General features: G+C 35.8%; 1 protein-coding gene across 1 annotated transcript in view; it reads right to left on the bottom strand.

Annotated features, from left to right (window-relative positions):
- Positions 1 to 2,466: 2,466 nt before the first annotated feature.
- The window catches only part of PNO1 (partner of NOB1 homolog), a 19,769-nt gene continuing 1,755 nt past the window's right edge, over positions 2,467 to 20,480 (bottom strand). The window contains exons 3-7 of the mRNA XM_077134422.1: positions 16,309 to 16,392; positions 16,064 to 16,124; positions 15,721 to 15,838; positions 3,406 to 3,476; positions 2,467 to 2,635 (exon numbers count right to left, since the gene is read on the bottom strand). Coding sequence (XP_076990537.1) covers positions 2,568 to 2,635; positions 3,406 to 3,476; positions 15,721 to 15,838; positions 16,064 to 16,124; positions 16,309 to 16,392 — 402 coding nt within the window. The 3' untranslated portion in view covers positions 2,467 to 2,567. The remainder of the gene's footprint in view (positions 2,636 to 3,405; positions 3,477 to 15,720; positions 15,839 to 16,063; positions 16,125 to 16,308; positions 16,393 to 20,480) is intronic.

Here is a 20,480-nt window from a genome sequence, read left to right as displayed (position 1 = left end):
GTTACTTTTGGGTTAGGGTTAGGCTTAGGGTTAGTGTTAGGTAGGGTTACCTTTGGGTTAGGGTTAGGGTTCAGTTTAGGAATCAAGTTAGGGTTAGGGTTTCTGTTAGGGTTAGGTGGTGTTAGGTTTTGGTTAGGGTTAGTTTTAGGAAGGGTTAGGGTTTGAGATAGGGTTCGGGTTAGTGCTAGGGTTAGGTTTAGGGTTTGAAATAATGTTAGGGTAAGGCATGGTTATGATAGGGTTTGGGTTAGGGTATGGTTTGTTTTAGGGTTAGGATTAACGTAAGGGTTAGACAGGTTTATTGTTTACTGTTAGATTTAGGGTTTGGGTTATGGTTAGGTCTTAGGGTTAGAGTTAGTGTTAGGTTAGGGTTTAGGGTAAGGGTTGAGTTAGGGTAGGGTTAGGTTTTGGATAGGGTTAGGTTTAGTTTAATGTTAGGGTTAGGGTTAGGGTTTTCGTTTGGGTTAGGTAAGCATTAGGTTTACGGTTTAGGATTAGGGTTAGCATTAGGGTTAATGTTAGATTTAGGTAAGCATGGCAAGGTTTGAGATATTAAATTTAGTGTCTAAACCTTGGAAGGATTTAAAGAAGTGATTCTATCCAGGTTGTTAAGATCCACTAGTGTAATCTGGCCAGATTTATTACCCCTGTTCCTTCTCCACCCATTACAGAAACTAATTAGTATACTCCGAGCATTTTTTTTTTTTTTTGCATACTCTATAGTGGGGGTCACATTTCATTCTTTTTCCATGTGAGTATCCCCTTATGGCAGTACCATTTGCTGAATCTTTGGTTGTTTTCTCATTTGCTTGTTTCCTTCTTTATTGGGAAGTGCATGGGGCCAGGAACTGATTCTGGATCTCTTGTATGACAGGTAGGAATTCTACCACTGAACTACCCTTGCACCCATTCACCACCACCATTTTGACTCCTTTTCAAGCTTAAGGACTTCTCCCCCAGGGGAGAGGCCCAAAACTTTTAAGTCCCTTAACTAAAGCTCAGCACCTGTAATTTCAGCAGCTGTCAGGTTTTTTCTTGTGATAGTTCCAACTACATAAGGAAACTTCAAAAAGTTAATTCAAATAATACCAAAACATTTCACTGTTTCACAGAAAACCCGTATTTTTCTAATCAAAATTATGCTCTTAACTTTCCAACTTAAGTTCCTTAAAAATCAGCCCCAACACTTACCATTAGTTGGCATTTAGTTTGTTCAGTCCTGAGGGCTTTTAAATGTTTTAGAGCTGTCGACTCATTTCCCTAAAAAGGACACACTAAGTCACACTAAGTAGTCACCATTTTGAACATAACTTTTCTGGACTGAGAGTCTGTGTGTGTGTGTGGGGGGGAACAGGGGGTTGCTGTCGAGAGAAAAGGGAGAAATAGGGAGTAGGATAACCTGAAGCCTGTACAGAGACTCCAGAATAAGAAATTCCCAAATTATTTCTCCTTCTCAAAAAGTTATGAGTAAAGTGATTTGGTAACATACATATATTCTAAACTTCGGCCCACTGTATTGCCAATGCATAAAAAATTGTTTTGAGTGGGACATTTCTAGCAAATTCCAGTTAGATTCTCAGCATGGTATGCAAGTATAAACAATACCATGCAATGTACAAAAGTACTTTGGGACAGCAGCATATATAATGACATAAAAGCAGCAGCAGCTTAGCATTAATGCTCTTTTTTTTAGTTCTTACATGAAATTTCTAATAGTCTTATCATTAAACTTTTGGACAAGGGTTTTAGAAATGTACAACAGTGAGATTTATTAATGAGATGTATTCCAATAGAAAAGTGTGAAATAAAGATAATACTTAAATATGTAGATACTAGTTAAAAATAACTTACTGTACTTATAGAACACAGTTTTCTTAGGGGGAATACCATATTTTACTTTTACTTAGAAGAAATATACCCAATATTGGTAATGCCTGACTACTTTCATTAAACACTTACTGTAAAAATTTTTTCCACACATCGACCTCGTGACACTGGTCTCCTAATTTTAAAAACTGCAAAACAGGTACAAAGATTAGCCTGTCTTGGTTCACACAGTATAGTCAAAACTGCCGATGACCTGATTCTAACATGTTCACATATTATCCCCAATATTAAGGAAGGGTCATGATTCATAGAGAGGTTTTCTGAGATAACTATTAATTATAATCCATAGTGAAGGAATATTTATAAATTTATAAAGGTATAAATTTATAAATTAAAGCCTGTAAATTCATACAGAACTGTTGAAGCAAGAAGTTTCCTTTCAAATGAGAACTATAAACAATGCAAATTTGCTACATATATGATTTCAAATGACAATATAAATTATACTCATGTTTAAGTATCATTGGTACATTTTGATACTTAAATTATCCTGAAAGCTGTTGAGTGTAAACATTATCAACCTTTTTCTTTGTGATCATTCTTCTGGCTGAGAATGGAAGAAAGGACCAAGGCTCAAAGTGATCGAAAAATCCTTTCCCTGGTTTCTTGTGAACACGTGTAGAATGGAAGGTCTTTCTTGCTTGAGTCCAAAGACAAAACAAAGAGTCTCTGAGTTGAAATCAGAATCGATCTGCTGCTCTGCTAGCAACAGCTCGAATATTGCCATAAACCTTTGATGGAGGATTTCCTGCAAAGACAGAGAAAAAAAGCTAATCTATATATACAAGTATACTCACATATAGAGATTAGTGGGAATTAGTCTACAACCCTAAAAAGAAGAGGAACATTTTTCCTTTGGCTCTATCCTAAGTTACCAAAAGAAACTCAGAGGAACTCATACTCAAACATTCTCCAAAAGCAAACAAACAAATAAAAAACATTTTAAACTCCCAAGAGCCAAACGCACTGAGTTGTCAAAATATTTCAAAAAGAAATTAGTTTATTTTAGGGCATAAAAGGAGAATTCCAAGAGTTTCTGAGTAAACTGCTGCAATGATATAACTTTTATCAGAAAGTACTGATTTTGCTCTACAATTGTGAAAATAAATGGAGATAACTGTGTGAGCCAACTGAAGCATCACAGCAACAATTTTTGTTAGATCTTTTCTGTTAGACCTAAAACATGATATTTCCTGCTGGAATGACTTTTCTATCTGCTTCAAAAGGGGAAAGCAGCAAAAATGTAAGCAATATTACCCAATAAATCCCTTCTCCTCTTCAGGAGACAGATGGAATCTAAAAAATATTCCTTTTTTCTCTTGGCTCATGTTTGCCAATCCCCAAGGTTTTCTACTTACTCTCTTTAACACGACCCTTAATGTAAACTGATTTGCACTTGGAGGTTTTCATTCCTAAATTCCCTTTTTTAAAAAAATCATTTTTTAATTAATTAGTTAATTTTTTTAAAATCCCCTTTTCTTTTCTTCCCAAAGAAATACCAAAGAAATAAATTATTACCTAGGATAAGGTTGCAGATTGCAGTTCTTGCCATCTTGATGTTTTGGAAAGAACCAAGAATGTGAACTTTCCTGAAAGAGATAGTGATACAACTTAGCAACAAGAAACATTTCTTTAGCCTGTAATTCAGAACTCTATGTTACAAATTCCTAAATGAAGGCAGAACTGTCTTATCCACTCTGCATTTGCTACTGCCCTAGTGAGGGAAGTATGACTACTGCTGAGGCAACAACCTTCCTGAGTTGCTAAGGTTAACAGAGAACTCTGATGATTACCAGGGTTTTGGTTTCTGAGAACCATAGCCTCCAAAGAAATGCCTCACTTTTTTTAATTAAAAAAAAAAAAGCATACAACCATCTCCAAAAATAAAACAATGAGATTTGTTTCCCAAAATATTAGGAAGAAAGCAAATCCCCAAAATGGATTTATACCAAAACCTAATTTTGTTTACCATACCTCTGGATGGTGGGGTTGTTTTTAATTTTTCTCTTTAAGTTTACCTGCACTTTGTAATTTTTAACAATAACAATGTGTTTCTTGCATATTAAATGGAACCCTCATTCATTGTGGGAGGAATTGTGAAATAGTACTGCTGCTTTGGAAACAATCCGGGAGTTCCTCAAGTGGTTAAACTATTACCATGTGACCAAGTAATTCCATTCCTAGGTACATACACAAAGAAATGAGAACATATATCTACAAAAAAACTTGGTCATGAATGTTCTCAATAGCATTACTCACGATAGCCAAAAGTGGAAACAACTAAGTGTCCATCATGTGATGAATGGATAAACAAAATGTGGTATAACCATATAATGGAATATTATCCAGCCATAAAAAGGAATGAAATACTGATTCATGCTTGTGCTGGTTTGAGAGGATTATGCACCCCTTGAACAGCTATGTTTTAATCCTGATCCCATCATGTGGAGGCAGCCTTCTTTTAATCCCTATTCAGCATTTAAGGATGGGGATTTGATTAGATTATTTCCATGGAGATGTGGCTCACTTAATTTGGTATTAATTAGAGAGAGAAGTGGCTCCATCATTCCAGGTGGGTCCTGATTAGTTTACTGGAATCCTTTAAAAGAGGAAGACTTTTGGAGAAAGCTTCAGAATGACAAAGAATGACGGAAGAGCAACAGAGCACAGTCATGAGAACCACAAGAGCCCACACAGCCAGAGACCTTTCACCCTGGTGGAGCTTCATGAAAGATTCCTGGAGGGAAAGCTAGCAGACATCCCCATGTTCACCATGTGCCTTTCAGGTTGAGAGGGAATCCCTGAACTTCATTGGCCTTAAGATCTTGAGTGAAGGTAACCTCTTGAGGGTGCCTTAATTTGGACATTTTTATAGACTTGCTTTAATTTGGAGATTTTCATGGCCTTAGAGCTGTAAACTTGAAACTTTTTAAATTCCCCTTTTGAAAAGCCATTCTGTTTCTGGTATACTGCATTCTGGCAGCTAGCAAACTAGAACAATGCTACAACACGGATGTACCTTAAAAACACTATATTAAGTGAAAGAAGCAAAACACAAAAGGCCACCATTATTAGACTCCACTTATATATAATATTCCCAATCTAGTGACAGAAAGTAGGTTGGTGGTTGCCAGGGGACAGGGACAAAAATAGGGGGAACTGAGAACTTGAATGTGGTTTCTATTTGGGGTAATGGAAATGTTCTGGAGCTAGACATTCTTGATGGTACACAATTCTGTGAATATACTAAAAACCACTCCTAAAAGGTACATTTTATGAGATGTGAATATAGTTTAATAAAAAAAATTAGAGAAGACAAAAACGAAAAAGAAGACACTCTTAAGATTCTCAGGAATGCTTACCCCCCAGTGAGTGCTTTCTGTGTTCTAGGGCTTAAATACATGTTCTCATTTTATTTTCACATTGTCTTTATTAGGTAGACCTTATTCCATTTTACAAATTTGTACATTGTACAATGTACAAATACATTAGCCTGCCCAAGATCACACTCTCAGAGGTGAATACCCAGAAATGCAAGGAATATTGTACTTAATTAAAACATATGTGGATTTAATGTCAAACTTTTTAAAAACATTTTTCATTGTGAAATATAAAATATACAGAAAAATGATAAATTTCAAAGTACAATTTAACAGGTAGTTATAGAGCACATTTGAAAGTACACTATACTTTCAAATGTGCTCTGTAACTACGTACTCTATAATACTGTACTATCAAATGTGCTCTATAACCCTGTATTGTGGTTACAGTTCCACAATTTGAGGTATTTCCTTCTGGGCTATTCTAACACACCAGACTAAAAAGAAATATCTATATGATTCAGCAATTAAAACTATTGTTAAACTATTGTTAAATACTAATTTCTGTAACAACCCCTCCCTCTCATTTGGTCATTCTCTCAATCTTTAGGGATATTTCGGCAATGACCATTCCAATTTCTTCATGTTGAAAAGGGGTGTTGACCTTATGGGGTAGGGAATGTAACTGATTAATGTTCTTAGACAGACTGGTACCTCTAAGTTCCTGGGCTTATCTGGCCTAGGAACAATCTGGAGGTTTTAAATTTCTGAAAGATAAACTTAATAAGTAAAACTTATATAGAGACTTAGAGCCCTGGGTTTTCAGGAATACTGTTGGTTGGGGTATGGCATACTGTGGCAATTTGTAATATTTGGCTGAAGTTTGCATAAGAGTAATCTCCAGGATGACCACTCAACTCAGCCACTGAAACTTTATTTTGTTACATTTCTTTTCCCTCTTTTGGTCAGGAAAGCATTCTCAATCCCATGACTCCAGGGCCACACTCATCCTTGGGAGTCACATCCCATGTTGCCAGGGAGATTTACATCCCTAAAAATCATGTCCTCTGCATAGGGGAGGGTAATGAGTTTACCTGGCTAAGAGCACAGTTTGGCAAAGACAGAGAGAGAGAGAGACAGACCACATCTGAGCAACATTCTCTGAAGGTGACTCTTAGGCACATAAGCTTAGTTTTACCATTACAGAAATAAGTTTCATAGGAGCTAGCCTCAAGATGGAGGGCTTAAACGGCACAACTTTTTAAAGATTACCTAAATTTCTTCAGTACTCTGAGAATCTCCAGACTCTTAAGAGATATTCCTTACTGAATGACTCAAGTAAGATCAACATTATAGAATTTTACTTCTTCTGACCCCATCTTATAAAATGCTTCACTTGTGCCCTCTACAATAATCAGCTCTGACCTAAATCCTCTAAATCTTCAAGTTCTGTTAACTGTCCCTTTGCCTTCTTGCTCTAACTAAAATCCAGCTCTCCTCTCAAGGGATGGTTGGTTTTTAATTCACAGACCATGTCCCACTGGGCCTGGTGAGAGGGCTGGTGCTTCCTTGACTCCTCAAGCCACATCTAGCCCACATGCCCTCCTTCCTTCCTCCCTAAAAAACCCGCAGCTTGAATGTGCTCACTTCAGACCATGCTGTCTTCTACTCCTCCTTCCTACTGACAGGGGCTGCCCCTGGGGATCATGGCCATTCATCCATGAAGTTTTTTTGCTCCTGGCTCACTGTCTATTTCTTTCTTCTCCCATCCTAACTCTTGGTAATCTCAATACCCACACAGATGACATTTCCAATTCCCTGGCCTCTCAGTAATGGAGTGGCAGATGGAAGGGAATGTAATTCATAGGACACAGAGGTAACATTATTTCCTGTCTGGTATACTTTTATATTCTGTTCACCTTATATTGCATCTTTCCAAGTCATTAGCAACTCATCAAAAACAATATGTATAGCTGTATAATAGTCCATCTTAAGACTATACCATAATGAATACAAATTGTTGACCATGGGAATTGGGAAGTTAGGTTATTTACAGTAACAACTACCAGATAGTACATTAATTTAAAGTAGTCTTTAACTGAATGTGTAAAAATACTTAAAAATTCAATAGCACCATTATTTAATAGCCCAAAACTGGAAATGATCCATCAATTTGTGAATGAATAAAAAAAAAGCAATATATACATTCAATGGGACATACCCAGCAATAAAAGACAAACTACTGAAACACCCGACAAAATGGATGGAACTCAATCATACTAACTGAAAGAAGTTATACACAAAAGACTACATAATATGTATTCCCATTTATTTGAATTTCTAAAACAGACAAAATCACAGTGACAGAAAGAAACTCAGTGTTTGCCTTGAGAAAAGGGTAGGGATGGAGGCCTGACTGCAAAGATACACAAGAAGACAGAAAAGTGGGAGGGAGGTGGGATTACAGAACTATATATATTTGTCCCAAATTCCCTGAACTGCATACTTAAAACAGGTACGTTTTATTGTATGTAAATTATAACAAGCTGTTAAAAAATTAGTTCAACTACCAAATTTTAAGTTAACACTAAAAATATATGTACAAATTCATAAATTATAAACTCAACATGACAAATTAACCATAACTAAATAAGCAAATGACTGACATTTTTAGACTTCTAAATTAACAAAAGCTTATAGGTCTATATATATTTTCAAAATGTGTTGTACATTTTTATAATTTTGAATTTCAAAACTTTGAGTTCAAAAAAGCTTTTCCCTTGGTTTCAAGTTTCTTGACTATTTTCTAATTCCAGGCACAATCCACAGAAATTTAGAAATATAATACAAACTAGTTTCAAGTAAAGAGGGCCATCAGCACATAGTTTCATTTTTTAAAGTATAAAGATAGGTTAAAATTTAGATTCTATATAATGATGAGCCTTTCAATTTAAAATAAAGATGAAATAATTTAAAATAAAATTATTTCTGGATTTAGTAGCAGACATATACCTCCTCCTCCCAGTCAACTGCTTTACTTCCCAACTTCATGACAGTACATAATCTCTGAACCAACCGCCATAAGATTTCTAAACCTGGCAACAGAGCAACTTCAAACACAGACACGAGTAATCTGAGTTTCACTTCTGGCACCCTTTAAAATCTTATTTATGTTCACATATAATTGCTTTCTAGTTTTCACCTAACCTGCAATACTCAATTTTCTTTTATCAAAGGTCTTTATATTTCCCTTAAAATGGAAAGCTTCACAGTGACTTTTCAAACACCCTCTTTCCCCAATATGGTATTCACATCCTCATCTGTAATACAAATTTTTTTTCTTCTTTTTATAATTTAACTTTTTAACTACAGAAGTTGTAAGTTTACAGAAAAATCACGCAGTGATTCACCCCATATACCCCACCCACACATGCAGTTTTTCCCTAACACTGCGTTAGGTTTCATTACAACAGATGAAACATTATTATTATAATTACCCCTTTCAATGGTGTTAACCACATTCACAATGTTATGCTACCATCACAACCACCCATTACCAAAACTTTTCCATCACTCCAGACTGACAGTATGGCCCAATTAGGCATTAACTCCCTATTTCCTAAATCCCATCCATCTCTCATAACAGGTATTGCAGTTTTTTTACTATGAATTTGCATGTAAGTGAACTCATACAATATTTGCTCTTTTACATCTGGCTTATTTCACACATGTACTCAAGGTTCAAACATGTTTTAGAATGTATCAGAACTTCATTTTATGGCTGAAAAATGTTTCATTATATGTATTTGGCATATAAGCCAAATGTAGACACGGGTTGCTTCTACCATTTGGCAACTGTGAATCACGCCACTGTGAACACCAGTGTACAAATATGTGTTTGAGCCCCTGCTTTCAATTCTTTTGAGTATATACTTAAAAGTGGGATTCATGGGTCATATGGTAATTCTCTACTTAATTTTCTGACCACTGTTTTCCACAGTGACTGTATGATTTTATGTTTCCACAAACAATGAATATGTGTTCCTATTTCCCTATACCATCTGACACTGGTTCTTTTCTTTTCTTTTTTCAAGAGTAGCTATTTTAGTGTATATGAAAAGATATCTCATGGCATTTCTCTAAAGACTAATGATGTCGAGCACTTTCTCATGTGCTTACTGGTCATCTGTCTATTTTATTTGGAGAAATGTCTATTGAAGTCTTTTGCCCATTTTTAAATTGGATTGTTTGTTGTTGAGTTGTAGGAGTTCTTTCTACATTATGGATTTTAAACTACTACCACATATCTGGTGTCCAAATCTTTTCTCCCATTCTGTAGGTGGTCTTTTTGCTTTCATGATGAAGTCCTTCAATGTACAAAAGTTTTTAATTTTGATGACCTATTTACCTATTTTTTCTTTTGTTGCTTGTGCTTTTGGTATAAAATCTAAGAAACACTAACAGAAGATCCTAAACACTTCCCTAGGTTTTCTTCTAGGAGTTTTAGTTTTAGTTCTTACATTTAGGTCTTTGACCCTTTTTGAGTTCATTTTTGTATATGGTATAAGACAGGAGGTCACTTTATTCTTTTACATATGGATATCCAGTTTTAAAAGCACCATTTCTTGAAGACACTATTCTTTCCCCATTGAGTGGATGTGACACCCTTGTCAAAAATCAATTGGCCAAAGGGGTAAAAGTATAACAAAGGCATCAGTGGCTCAGTGTTCAAACAGAATTCAGAGGCTATCCTAAGGTCACTCTTATGCAAGCTTCGGTTAGGCACTGCTACCTATCACAGTTTGTCAACTCCAACCAAAACCATTCCTGCCAATCCTAAAGAACACCTAGGGCTTTATAAGATTCTACAAAGGTTCCATGCAGTAGGGTTACTTTCCCAAAACCTACAACCTCCAGATAGGACCAGATATGTCCTGAAATGCAAAGGGGCCAGCCTCTCAAGAACATCAACTAGTTCCATCCCCTTATCCAACATTATCAACAGCCCCTTCCAACATGAAGAAGTTAGAATGGACATAGCCCAAAACCCCATAAAGAGTGGGAGAAAGATCAAAGGAGATGGTGGAGTTATGTAGAGAAGGTTGGGTTTAAGAAATGAGTATGATAGCTGAATCATTATGTTGATTTTAGTCTCCAGTATCTTAGAGTAGCTAGAAGTAAAAACCAAAAATTGTGGAATTGTAACCTTATCAAATTCTGAAATCTGTGAAATTTATTGTTTTGTATATATATTTCACAAAAAAAGAAAACAAGTTGATTGTGATGATAAAATCACAGCTATATGATATTGTGAACCACTGATGGCACACTTTGGATTATATGATATGTGGATATATAATATATATCAATAAAAATTTTTTTTTAATCAATTGGTCATGGTCATGGATATATCGTTTATTATTTTTTGGTATGCTGTATGGTAGGGTCACATTTCATTCTTTCTACATGTGAGTATTCCACTTCTGCAGCACCATTTGTTGAATTTTTTGTTTGTTTTTGTTGGTTTCTTTTGTTTTTGGGAAGTACATGGGCCAGGAATCAAACCTGGGTCTCACACATGGAGGTGGTATGGATTTTTGAACTCGAAATTCAATTCCATTGGTCTATAAGTTTATTCTTGCGCTGGTACCATGCTTTTTTCACTGCTGTAAGCTTTGTAATAAGTTTTTTTTTTTGGGTGGGGGTGGGGGGATGCATGGTCTGGGAATCAAACCTGGGTTTCCCACATGAAAGGGAAGCATTCTACCATGAACCACTATAATTTTTTAAATCAGGAAGTGTGAGTCCTCCAACTTCATTTTTTTCCAGGATGGCTTTGGATATTTTAGGCCCATTACCCATCCATATAAATTTGATAAGTGGCTTTTCCATTTCTGCAAAGAAGGCTGTTGGAATTTTCATTGGGAGTACACTGAATCTATAAGTGACTTTGGGTAAAACTGACACATTAACAATATTTAGTCTTCCAATCCATGAGCAAAGGGTGTCCTTCCATTTATTCAGATCTTTGATGACTTTTAGCAGTACAGTTTTTCACGTACAAGTCCTTTAGATCCTTTAGTCAAACTTACTCCTAGATATTAAATCCTTTTAGTTGCTATGATCAATGGAATTTTTTTCTTCATTTTCTCTTCACACTGTTAATTACTAGTGTATAGAAACACTACTGATGTTTGCATGTTGATCTTATACCCCACCACTTTTTGGAATTTATTAGCTCTAGTAGCTTTGTTGTGGATTTTTCAGGAATTTCTACTACAGGGAAGGTTTACTTTTACAAATAGAGAAGGTTTTACTTCTTTCTTTCCAATTTGGATGACTTTTATTCCTTTTTCTTACCTAATTTCTCTAGTTAGAACTTCCAGTACAATGCTGAATTAATAGTGGTATTAGTGGGCAACCTTTTCTTTTTCCTCATCTTAGGAATATACACCATTAAGTATGATGTTAACTGTGGATTTTTCATAAATGTCCTTGTCATGTTGAGAAGTTTTCTTCTATTCCTAGGTTTCTGAGTGTTATTAAGAAAGGGTGCTGGATTTTGTCAAATGCCTTTTCTACATCAACTGAGATGACAATGTAGTTTTGTCTTCCATTCTATTTATGTGGTGTATTATATTAATTGATTTTCATAACGCTGAATCTTCCTTGCCTATCAAGGATAAATCCCACTTGATCACATAATTCTGTTGTATTTGGTTTGCTAGTATTTTGTTGATGATTCTTGTGTCTATATTCATGAAGAATATCGGTCTGTAATTTTCATTTCTTATGTTATCTTTATCTGGCTTTGGTATTAGGGTGATGTTGGTCTCATAGAATTAGGAAATATTCCACCCTAATTTTCTGTAAGAGGTTGAGAGGGTTTAGAGTTAATTCTTGGAATGTTTGGTAAAATTTGCCAGAAAAGCCATCTGGTCTTGGGCTTTTGTCGTTGGATGTTTGTGATTAGTGCTTTGGTCTCTTTTCTTGTCTGTGGTCTATTGAAATTTTCTATTTCTTCTTGAGTCAGTGTAGCAGTTTGTACTGCTAGGAATTTATCCATATCATCTAGGCTATCCGTTTTGATAAGTCATAGTATTCTCTTACAATCCTCTTATTTCGTAGGGTCAGTAGTAATGTCCATCCTTTCATTTCTGATTTTTGGTATTTGCATCCTCTTTTATTTTCTGTCAGTCTAGCCTAAGATTTGTTGATTTCATTGTTCATTTCCAAGAACCATTTTTCAGTTTTGCTGATTCTCTGTTTATTTACTGTCTATTTCATTTATCTCCATTCTAATCTTTATTTCCTTTCTTTTGCTCGATTTGATTTTAGTTTGCTCTTCTTTTTCTAGATCCTTCAGGTATGAGGTTAGATCTCTGATTTGAAATCTTCATCTTTAAGCATTTAGAGCTATACATTTCCCTTTCAGCTTTGTCTATGGTGCTGGGCACAGATCATATGTTTTGGTATGCTGTGTTTTTGTTTTCATTTGCCTCAAGATGTTTCCTAGTTTCTGTTGTATTTTCTCTCTGACCCACTGGTTATTAAATTGTGTGTTTAATTTCCATACATTTGTGAACTTTTCAGTTCTTTCTCTGTCAATGCTTTCTTGGAAAAGTCACACTGTAAGATTTCAGTATTTCTATATTTATTGAGACCTATCTCGTGACTTAACATATGGTCTATCCTAGAGAATGACTCATGTGCACTGGAGAAGAATGTGTGTCCTGCTGCTGCTGGGTGAAGTGTTCTATACATGCATGTAAGGTCTAGTTTTGTTACATAACTTCCTTTAAAAGTAACTCTAAACATTTCCCTCATTGCTAACTTAGGAAAACAAGCTATAATTTCTGAAATTTTCTCAACTAAATTAATCTTTCAAAGAAGCTGAATATCTATTTATCCATAACCATATACTAACATTGATTTAGTGGTGATATTATCGATAAAATACAATTTAGTACATTTGCATCGATTTATAAAAAGAAATAAAAAGACAACAGAAAAAGAAATAAAACGATAATAGAGAGAATAAAAAACTATACCTCACATGCAGCTTCATTCAATATTTTAACATAATTACATTACAATTAGGTAGTATTGTGCTGTCCATTTCTGAGTTTTTGTATCCAGTCCTGTTGCACAAATGATGAATATGCAACTATGTGATAATATTAAAATTACTGATTGTATATGTAGAATGGAATGATTTCTAAATGTTGTTAGTTAATTTTTTTTAATTAATAAAAAAATGAAATTATAAGGAGATATTTAAAAATAACTTAGAGGGCAGTGCAATGATGGCTCAGTGGCAGAATAATTGCCTGCCATGCTGGAGACCTGAGTTCAATTCCCAGTGCCTGCCCATGCAACAAAAACAAACAAGAAAAAAACAACTTAGAATTATAAGTCAGAAAAATAGAAATGCAAGTTAACTGAAATGACATGACTACAAAAAGATTAAATTGTTTAAAAGGGAGAATAGTAGAGATAATTCACCAAAATTTTTAGCAGTCATGAAACAATACGCTCATAACTTTATAACTAAAGCAAATTAAAACAGATGGGGAAATTAAATATTTTTCATTCTTGACAGAGTATTAAATTACACAATTTCCCCCTTCTTTCAAAAATCAACAGATAATTTTCTGGTTCTTAACTCAAAGGGCTCAATGTTCTCTGCCCCTCTCAATTCCCATATGCCACCCTAAACTTAACACTAAGCATTGGTGTAGAACAATTGCTACAACTGATGACAGCATATTTTTATAAATGCATTGTCAAACATGTAGCTCATGGTTGAGCCTATAGTTTACTGTTGTATAGTGCACGTCAATGGCTTTTCCTTTAAAATTTTTGTTCTATTACTGCATACATAGTTTAATATTTCCCCTTTATTCATTATTCTTATATAAAAAGTCATGTAAATATATTCACAATGTTAGGCTACCATCACCACCACTCATTACCAATAAATTTCCATTGTTCCAATTAAGAACCCTGCATGTTTTTTTTCCTTTTTGCATGGGCAGGCACTGGGAAATGAAAGAGCCCTGTGCTTTTTATGCTTAACTTTCCGTTTCCTATCTCCATGTCATCCCCTAATAACCTACATTTTATATTCGAGCAATATGAATTGGCTTTTCCTAATTATTTCATTTTAGTGAAATCAGATCATACACACTCTTTATCATTTTGTGTCTGGCTTATTTCAGTGAAGATAATGTGTTGATGGCTCATCTGTTATCACATGTATCAGAACTTCATCCCATTTTATGACCACAAAATATTCCATTGTAGGTATACACCACTGTTCTAGTTTGCTGGTTGCTGGAATGCAACACACCAGAGATGGATTGGCTTTCAATAAAAGGGGATTTATTTAGCTAATGTATAGTTCTTCAGAGGAAAGGCAGCTAACTTTCAACTGAGATTCTTTCTTATGTGGGAAGGCACAGGGCGATCTCTGCTGGCCTTCTCTCCAGACCTCAGGGTTCCAACAACTTTCCCTGGGGTGATTCCTTTCTGCATTTCCAAAGGCCTGGGCTGAGTTGTGAGTGCCAAGTATGCTAAGCTGCTTGGGCTGTGCTACACTGAGGTCTCTCATTTAAGCACCAGCCAATTAAATCAAACATCATGCATTGCAGCAGGCATGCCTCCTAGCCAACTGCAGATGTAATCAGCAGCAGATAAGGTTCATGTACCATTGGCTCATGTCCACAGCAATAGAACTAGGCACCTTCACCTGGCCAAGTTGACACCTGAATCTAACTGCCACGACCACATTGTATTTATTCGTTTATTGACTGATGGACACCTGGGCAGCTTCCATGTTTTCACAGTTGTGATAAATGCTGCTATAAACATCAACGTGCAAATATCGGTTCAAGCATCCACTTTCAGTTATTTTGGGTATATACCTGGTAGCGGGATTGCAAACAATTCTATAACTAACTTTCTGAGGAATTGCCTTCCACAGTAGTACAATCTTTCACAGTAACTGTATTAGATTGCCACCAGCAAGGAATGAGGAATGTTCTTATTTTCCACATTCTCTCTAAAACTGGTAATACTTTTTTTTAAAAAGGAGCCATTCTAAGTAGTGTGAAATATTATCTCATTATGATTTTGATATGCATTTTCCTGATGACTAATGATTTTGATATCTTTCAATGTGTTTTTGGACCCTTTATATAAGTTCTTTGGAAAAGTGTTTTATCAAGCCTTTTGTCCATTTTTTCCCCATTCTTAATAAAGCCATAAATGGAATATAAAGACTTTTTGGTCTTAAATTGAGGAATTTCATTATATCTTCTGGACATTAAAACCTTATCAAACATGATTTCCAAATATGTTCTTTGATTATTTAGGATGCTGTTTTACTTTCATAATAAAATCCTTTGGTGTATAAAAGTTAAAAAAAAAAAAAACAATTTAAATGAGTTTTTCCCAACCAGTAAAAGACCAAATATAAATTATGACAATTTTCTCAAGACTGAATACTTACAAATCAGCCAAAACTATCCGTGTTCTGGTCACATTCTCTATGGTGAACTTGGTCTTTCCTCCTTTGCCGGCAATTCTTCCTATTGCCCTTGAAAGGTGGTCTCCCTTTAAAGGCTTAACTAAACAAGAAAATTAATACTTCAAGAGCACATTCATTCCAGGGCACCATCCACATCCACAGAACAAGTTTAATCAACTAAATTTTCCTACTAAATGATACAATATTTACACTTTTTGCAAGTTGTTAATAATATAGCATATCTGATGTTATTAGAAAATCAAGAGTCACAACTCAACAATATGAAAAGACCTATTTTCCCAGGAAAAGACTACCATATACTTACCATCTGTAATTTCAAAAGACTCTAGGAAGAGGTCGTCCAACCTGATGAGGGCAAGTGCATCCTATAATATAAAAAGTAAATACTATGAAGGCCTTTGTATTCGGATACCTGAGAATGAGTGAAGTGGAGAGCATAAACTAAAAACTGCAAACTGTAGGGCTAGAAAACTCAAATTTTAAAAAATGCCCATAGTCACTGAAACATTCATACTGAATATTTTTCAAGTTTCCATTTTAGTCACTCACCTCCACCTGAAATCCAAGAATAAAGGCTTTTACAAAATCAGCTGCTTTTGTCAGAGCACTAACATCCTTGGTTTCTTTACAAGTCTGTTAAAACAAACAAACAAAAACGTACAAACTACAATTAGAGGTACGTAAAAGATAATACTCTAATAAAAATACTAGGAATGATCTTTACCATTACTATAATTTTCTTCACCACCATCCCTTCCCAATATATTCAGTATGACTCAGTTTTCTAGGATAAGCAATGTCTTTAATTTGTAAAACAAAACCTTCCTAGCTCCAATGCTAGGTAGTTCCACCCAAAGACTGGTAATGCCTGTACTACTTAACTGCTCTGACTCTTGGACTTAGTAAGATTTTCTGGCACAACCTAATCACTCATATTCTGATGGGACTTCATCTTCTGCCCCTCCCTTCAACTCCCAAGCTGGTCCTCTTCTTTCTCCCTCAATTCAATCTTCTTTAGGAGTCCTATTCTAATTTCATGCCTTCAGAGATCACTGATATGACGTTTCTCAAAGCAATAACAATGGCTTGTATGTTGGGTACTGAAGGGGAAACTAGGAATGGTTTAAGCAGGGAGTGTGCCCTCAGAGTTTATTCACTAATAACAGCAATAGCCATCGTTTGTAAAATAGTTACCACTGTAAATGACATGCACTGCACAGGTGCTTTACATACTTTAACTCTAATCTTCAGGACAAACATGCATGTTAAGTGTTATAAGCCCATTTTTTATTTGAGGAAACTAGCGTACTAAAAAATAAAAAACGTAAGATTCAACAACAGGTCTGATTCTAAAACTGTTACTTCTACTCTCCCACATAGACTCATGATCTGGTTAAGGAGATCATACACACACTAGACAAATTTAAAACCACAGAGAACTGTGTAGAGGGAAAGTACCTTGGACTTTCACATTTAAAACTAAAACTCCAGTTCCAATTCTGTATGTGACCTTGGGAAAGTTCCATGGATTCTCTAAGTTTAAGTTTTCTTATCTATAAAAAAGGAGACCAGAGTAGAAGATCCTGAGAGGTTCATAATAGCATCAAGATTCTCTTATTAGCATAAAGACTTTGGACAAAATACCCAACTCTTTTGATACTTTATTTCCTCACGTCTATGAGATGGGGCTGTATCTTATTGGGCTATACTAAAGATCAAATGTTACAGTACATGTCAAAGTACCACTATGTGCTTGGTAGATAGCAGAATCATCAAATGTGAGTGGAATCCCATTAGATGATGTTTAAACACATAAGATAACAATCACAACAAAAGCTAGGCACTGAAAAAATAACTGAAAAACAGAACAATTACAAAAAAGGAAGAAGTTGAGCTAGACCTTGAGGGATACAAGGACTGAAGTAAGAAGGAAATACAGAGAGAACCTTCTTCAGAGGTCAAAGTCACCCTGAAGTATGGGCACAGAAACATTCAAGGAGATAATGTAACACCAACTTGGGACAGGAGTCTACTACTTGAAAGGTGGGTTCTGGTTAATCTTTGTCTTTAACAGACATTAACAGATATTAGGACATCATTATAAAACAGCATGAGCTGGGAAAATTAATCCGGCACTGGTATAGAGTATGGATTTGAGGAAAAAGAGACCAAGCAACAAAGCAAAGGAAATAAGGACACAAGAAGTGTTGGCAAGAAACAATAAAAACCTGAGAGCAGCTATGGGAACAAATAGTCATTATGTCAAGTTTCACAACATTTTAAACTTTACCAACTATTTAGAGTGGTGTCTCTCTGTTTTGTTCCCTCATCATAGTCTATCAAGAGAGATGAGTCTTCTGCTGATTTGAAAGGAAGTATGCCCCCTAGAAAAGCCATGTTCTAATCAAAATATCATTTCGTAAAGGTAGAATAATCTCTATTCAACATGGTATGTTTGAAACTGTAATCAGATCATCTCACTGGATGATGTGATTTAGTCAAGAATGGTTGTTAAACTAGATTAGGGGATGACATGTCTCCACCCATTTGGGTGGGTCTTGATTGGTTTACTGGAGTCCTATAAAAGAGGAAATATTTTGGAGAATGAGAGATTCAGAAAGAGCAGAGAATGCTGCAGCACCATGAAGCAGAGAGTCCACCAGCCAACGACCTTTGGAGATGAAGAAGGAAAATGCCTCCCGGGTAGCTTCATGAAACAGGAAGCCAGGAGAGAAAGCTAGCAGATGATGCCATGTTCACCATGTGCCCTTCCAGCTGAGAGAGAAGCCCTGAACTTCATTGGCCTTCTTGAACCAAGGTATCTTTCCCTGGATGCCTTTGACTGGACATTCTATAGACTTGTTTTAATTGGACATTTTCTCGGCCTTAGAACTGTAAACTAGCAACTTATTAAATTTCCCTTTTTAAAAGCCATCCTGTCTCTGGCATATGGCATTCCGGCAGCTAGCAAACTAGAACAAGTCTATACTAATCATAATGAAGGCATAAGAATCCTCAAAAAAGAAGATATAATTAATTTTGGTCATCAATTCTGATACAAAATAGGTACCCAGAAAAAGAGGCCCAGAGTCAATTAATTTTAAATGCCTAACTCTTGGACTGACACCATAGAATGAACATATGTTTATTTATATTTATTCTCAAGAGAATACATTTTATTTCCAAGAAAACAGCATTTATATAGTGCCTAAACTGATGCATCCAGTACCTAAATGACTGCTTATACCAATGTATGTTATTCACATATTTTTGCTCAGGACTACCCTCTCCTCACAGCCCTTTCTCAACTCAATTCAATACTATAAAACATATGCACAATCAGGGAGAACAAATGAATATCATTGCCAAGGGTTGAAAATGGATGATATATAAGAAAAGGTACAATCAATTCAAGCTACGATCTATAGTTAACGGTAACACTGTAATAAGCTTTCACTGAATGTAAGAAAGGCATTACGCCAAAACTAAATGTCAACAGTGAGGGGCATAGGGGTGGAGTACGGATTCTGTGGCAACAAAAAGGAAATGTCTTCATATAGATTATGGTGGCAAAGGCATGTCTATCTACTTAGACTGGATTGTATGATGTGCAAATAAAATTGTTTAAAAATGAACAGAGAAAAACAAGTGCTAGAGAAAATGTGGACAAAGAAATGTACCTCTTCACCGCTGGTAGGGAAGCTGAGAAGTGCAGCTTTTTTGGAGGGCAGTGTGATGGTTTCATAGGAGGCTAGGGGTGGGGTTGCTATATGATCTTAGAGAAACTGAGTGTGGGGACATGGATGGACATTTGCACACTGGTGTTTATGGAGGCAGTGTTCGGCATTTGTGATGCATGGAGATGGCCTAAGGATACAACAAATGAGGAATGGAAGGATGGACTGTGGTGTTTATATACAACAGACAACTGAGGACTACTGAGCGCTGCAAGAAGAAATGAAGTTGTGAGGCATGCAACTAGGTGAATGAATCTTAAGGACAGTATGTCAAATAAAATGTCAGAAACAAAAAGGCAAATATTATCATGCCTCACTCTTACGGATGAACAAATACAGAGAACTGAAGTTGAGAGCACAGATTATCAGGTTGGGGCCTATTGCAAAGGTTCCTAGATTGTAAACTCTTAAAGCAGTCACATGTATTTCGGAGCTGTAACTGATATTTTTAAATTTTCAGATACTGAGCTATTTGTATATAACCTGGTCATACCCTGAAACTCTGGGTATTTATGTGATACCTGAGAGAGAGAGCACTGAAGTTATGAAAGTCATTACCCCATTCGGCAACTGTGAAAAAAGAGATCAGACTTTGTCTAGAGATACGAATGAAGCTGATCTGGATAGGACTAAGGTAAACAGAATACTGGGTAAAGGATGATATGGCCCATATTTTCAAATTTCAACCTCTGTGTGAGACCAAAGGGAGAGATTTTTATTTGGTACAAAATTTGTGTTTTGGGTAGCATATCAACTAATTAAAATTTTATGGTCAGTTTACTTGAACACCATAATTACATGGAATCTTGAATAGGGTGTTGGAAGATCTTGCTGGTTTGCACAGGTTAGTGTGATACCTGGATATATCCCAGAGTAAATTGGGCAGAGAATAAAAAAGTATTTGCAGAACAGGCCACTGTGGCTCAGCAGGCACAGTCCTCACCTATAGACAAGCTGGAGACCTGGGTTCAATTCCTGGTGCCT

Source organism: Tamandua tetradactyla, chromosome 17 (genome assembly GCF_023851605.1).
Source record: "Tamandua tetradactyla isolate mTamTet1 chromosome 17, mTamTet1.pri, whole genome shotgun sequence".
NCBI classification, from domain to species: domain Eukaryota; kingdom Metazoa; phylum Chordata; class Mammalia; order Pilosa; family Myrmecophagidae; genus Tamandua; species Tamandua tetradactyla.
Note: the sequence above shows the minus strand (reverse complement) of the source record. Positions and strands in the feature narration are given on the sequence as shown.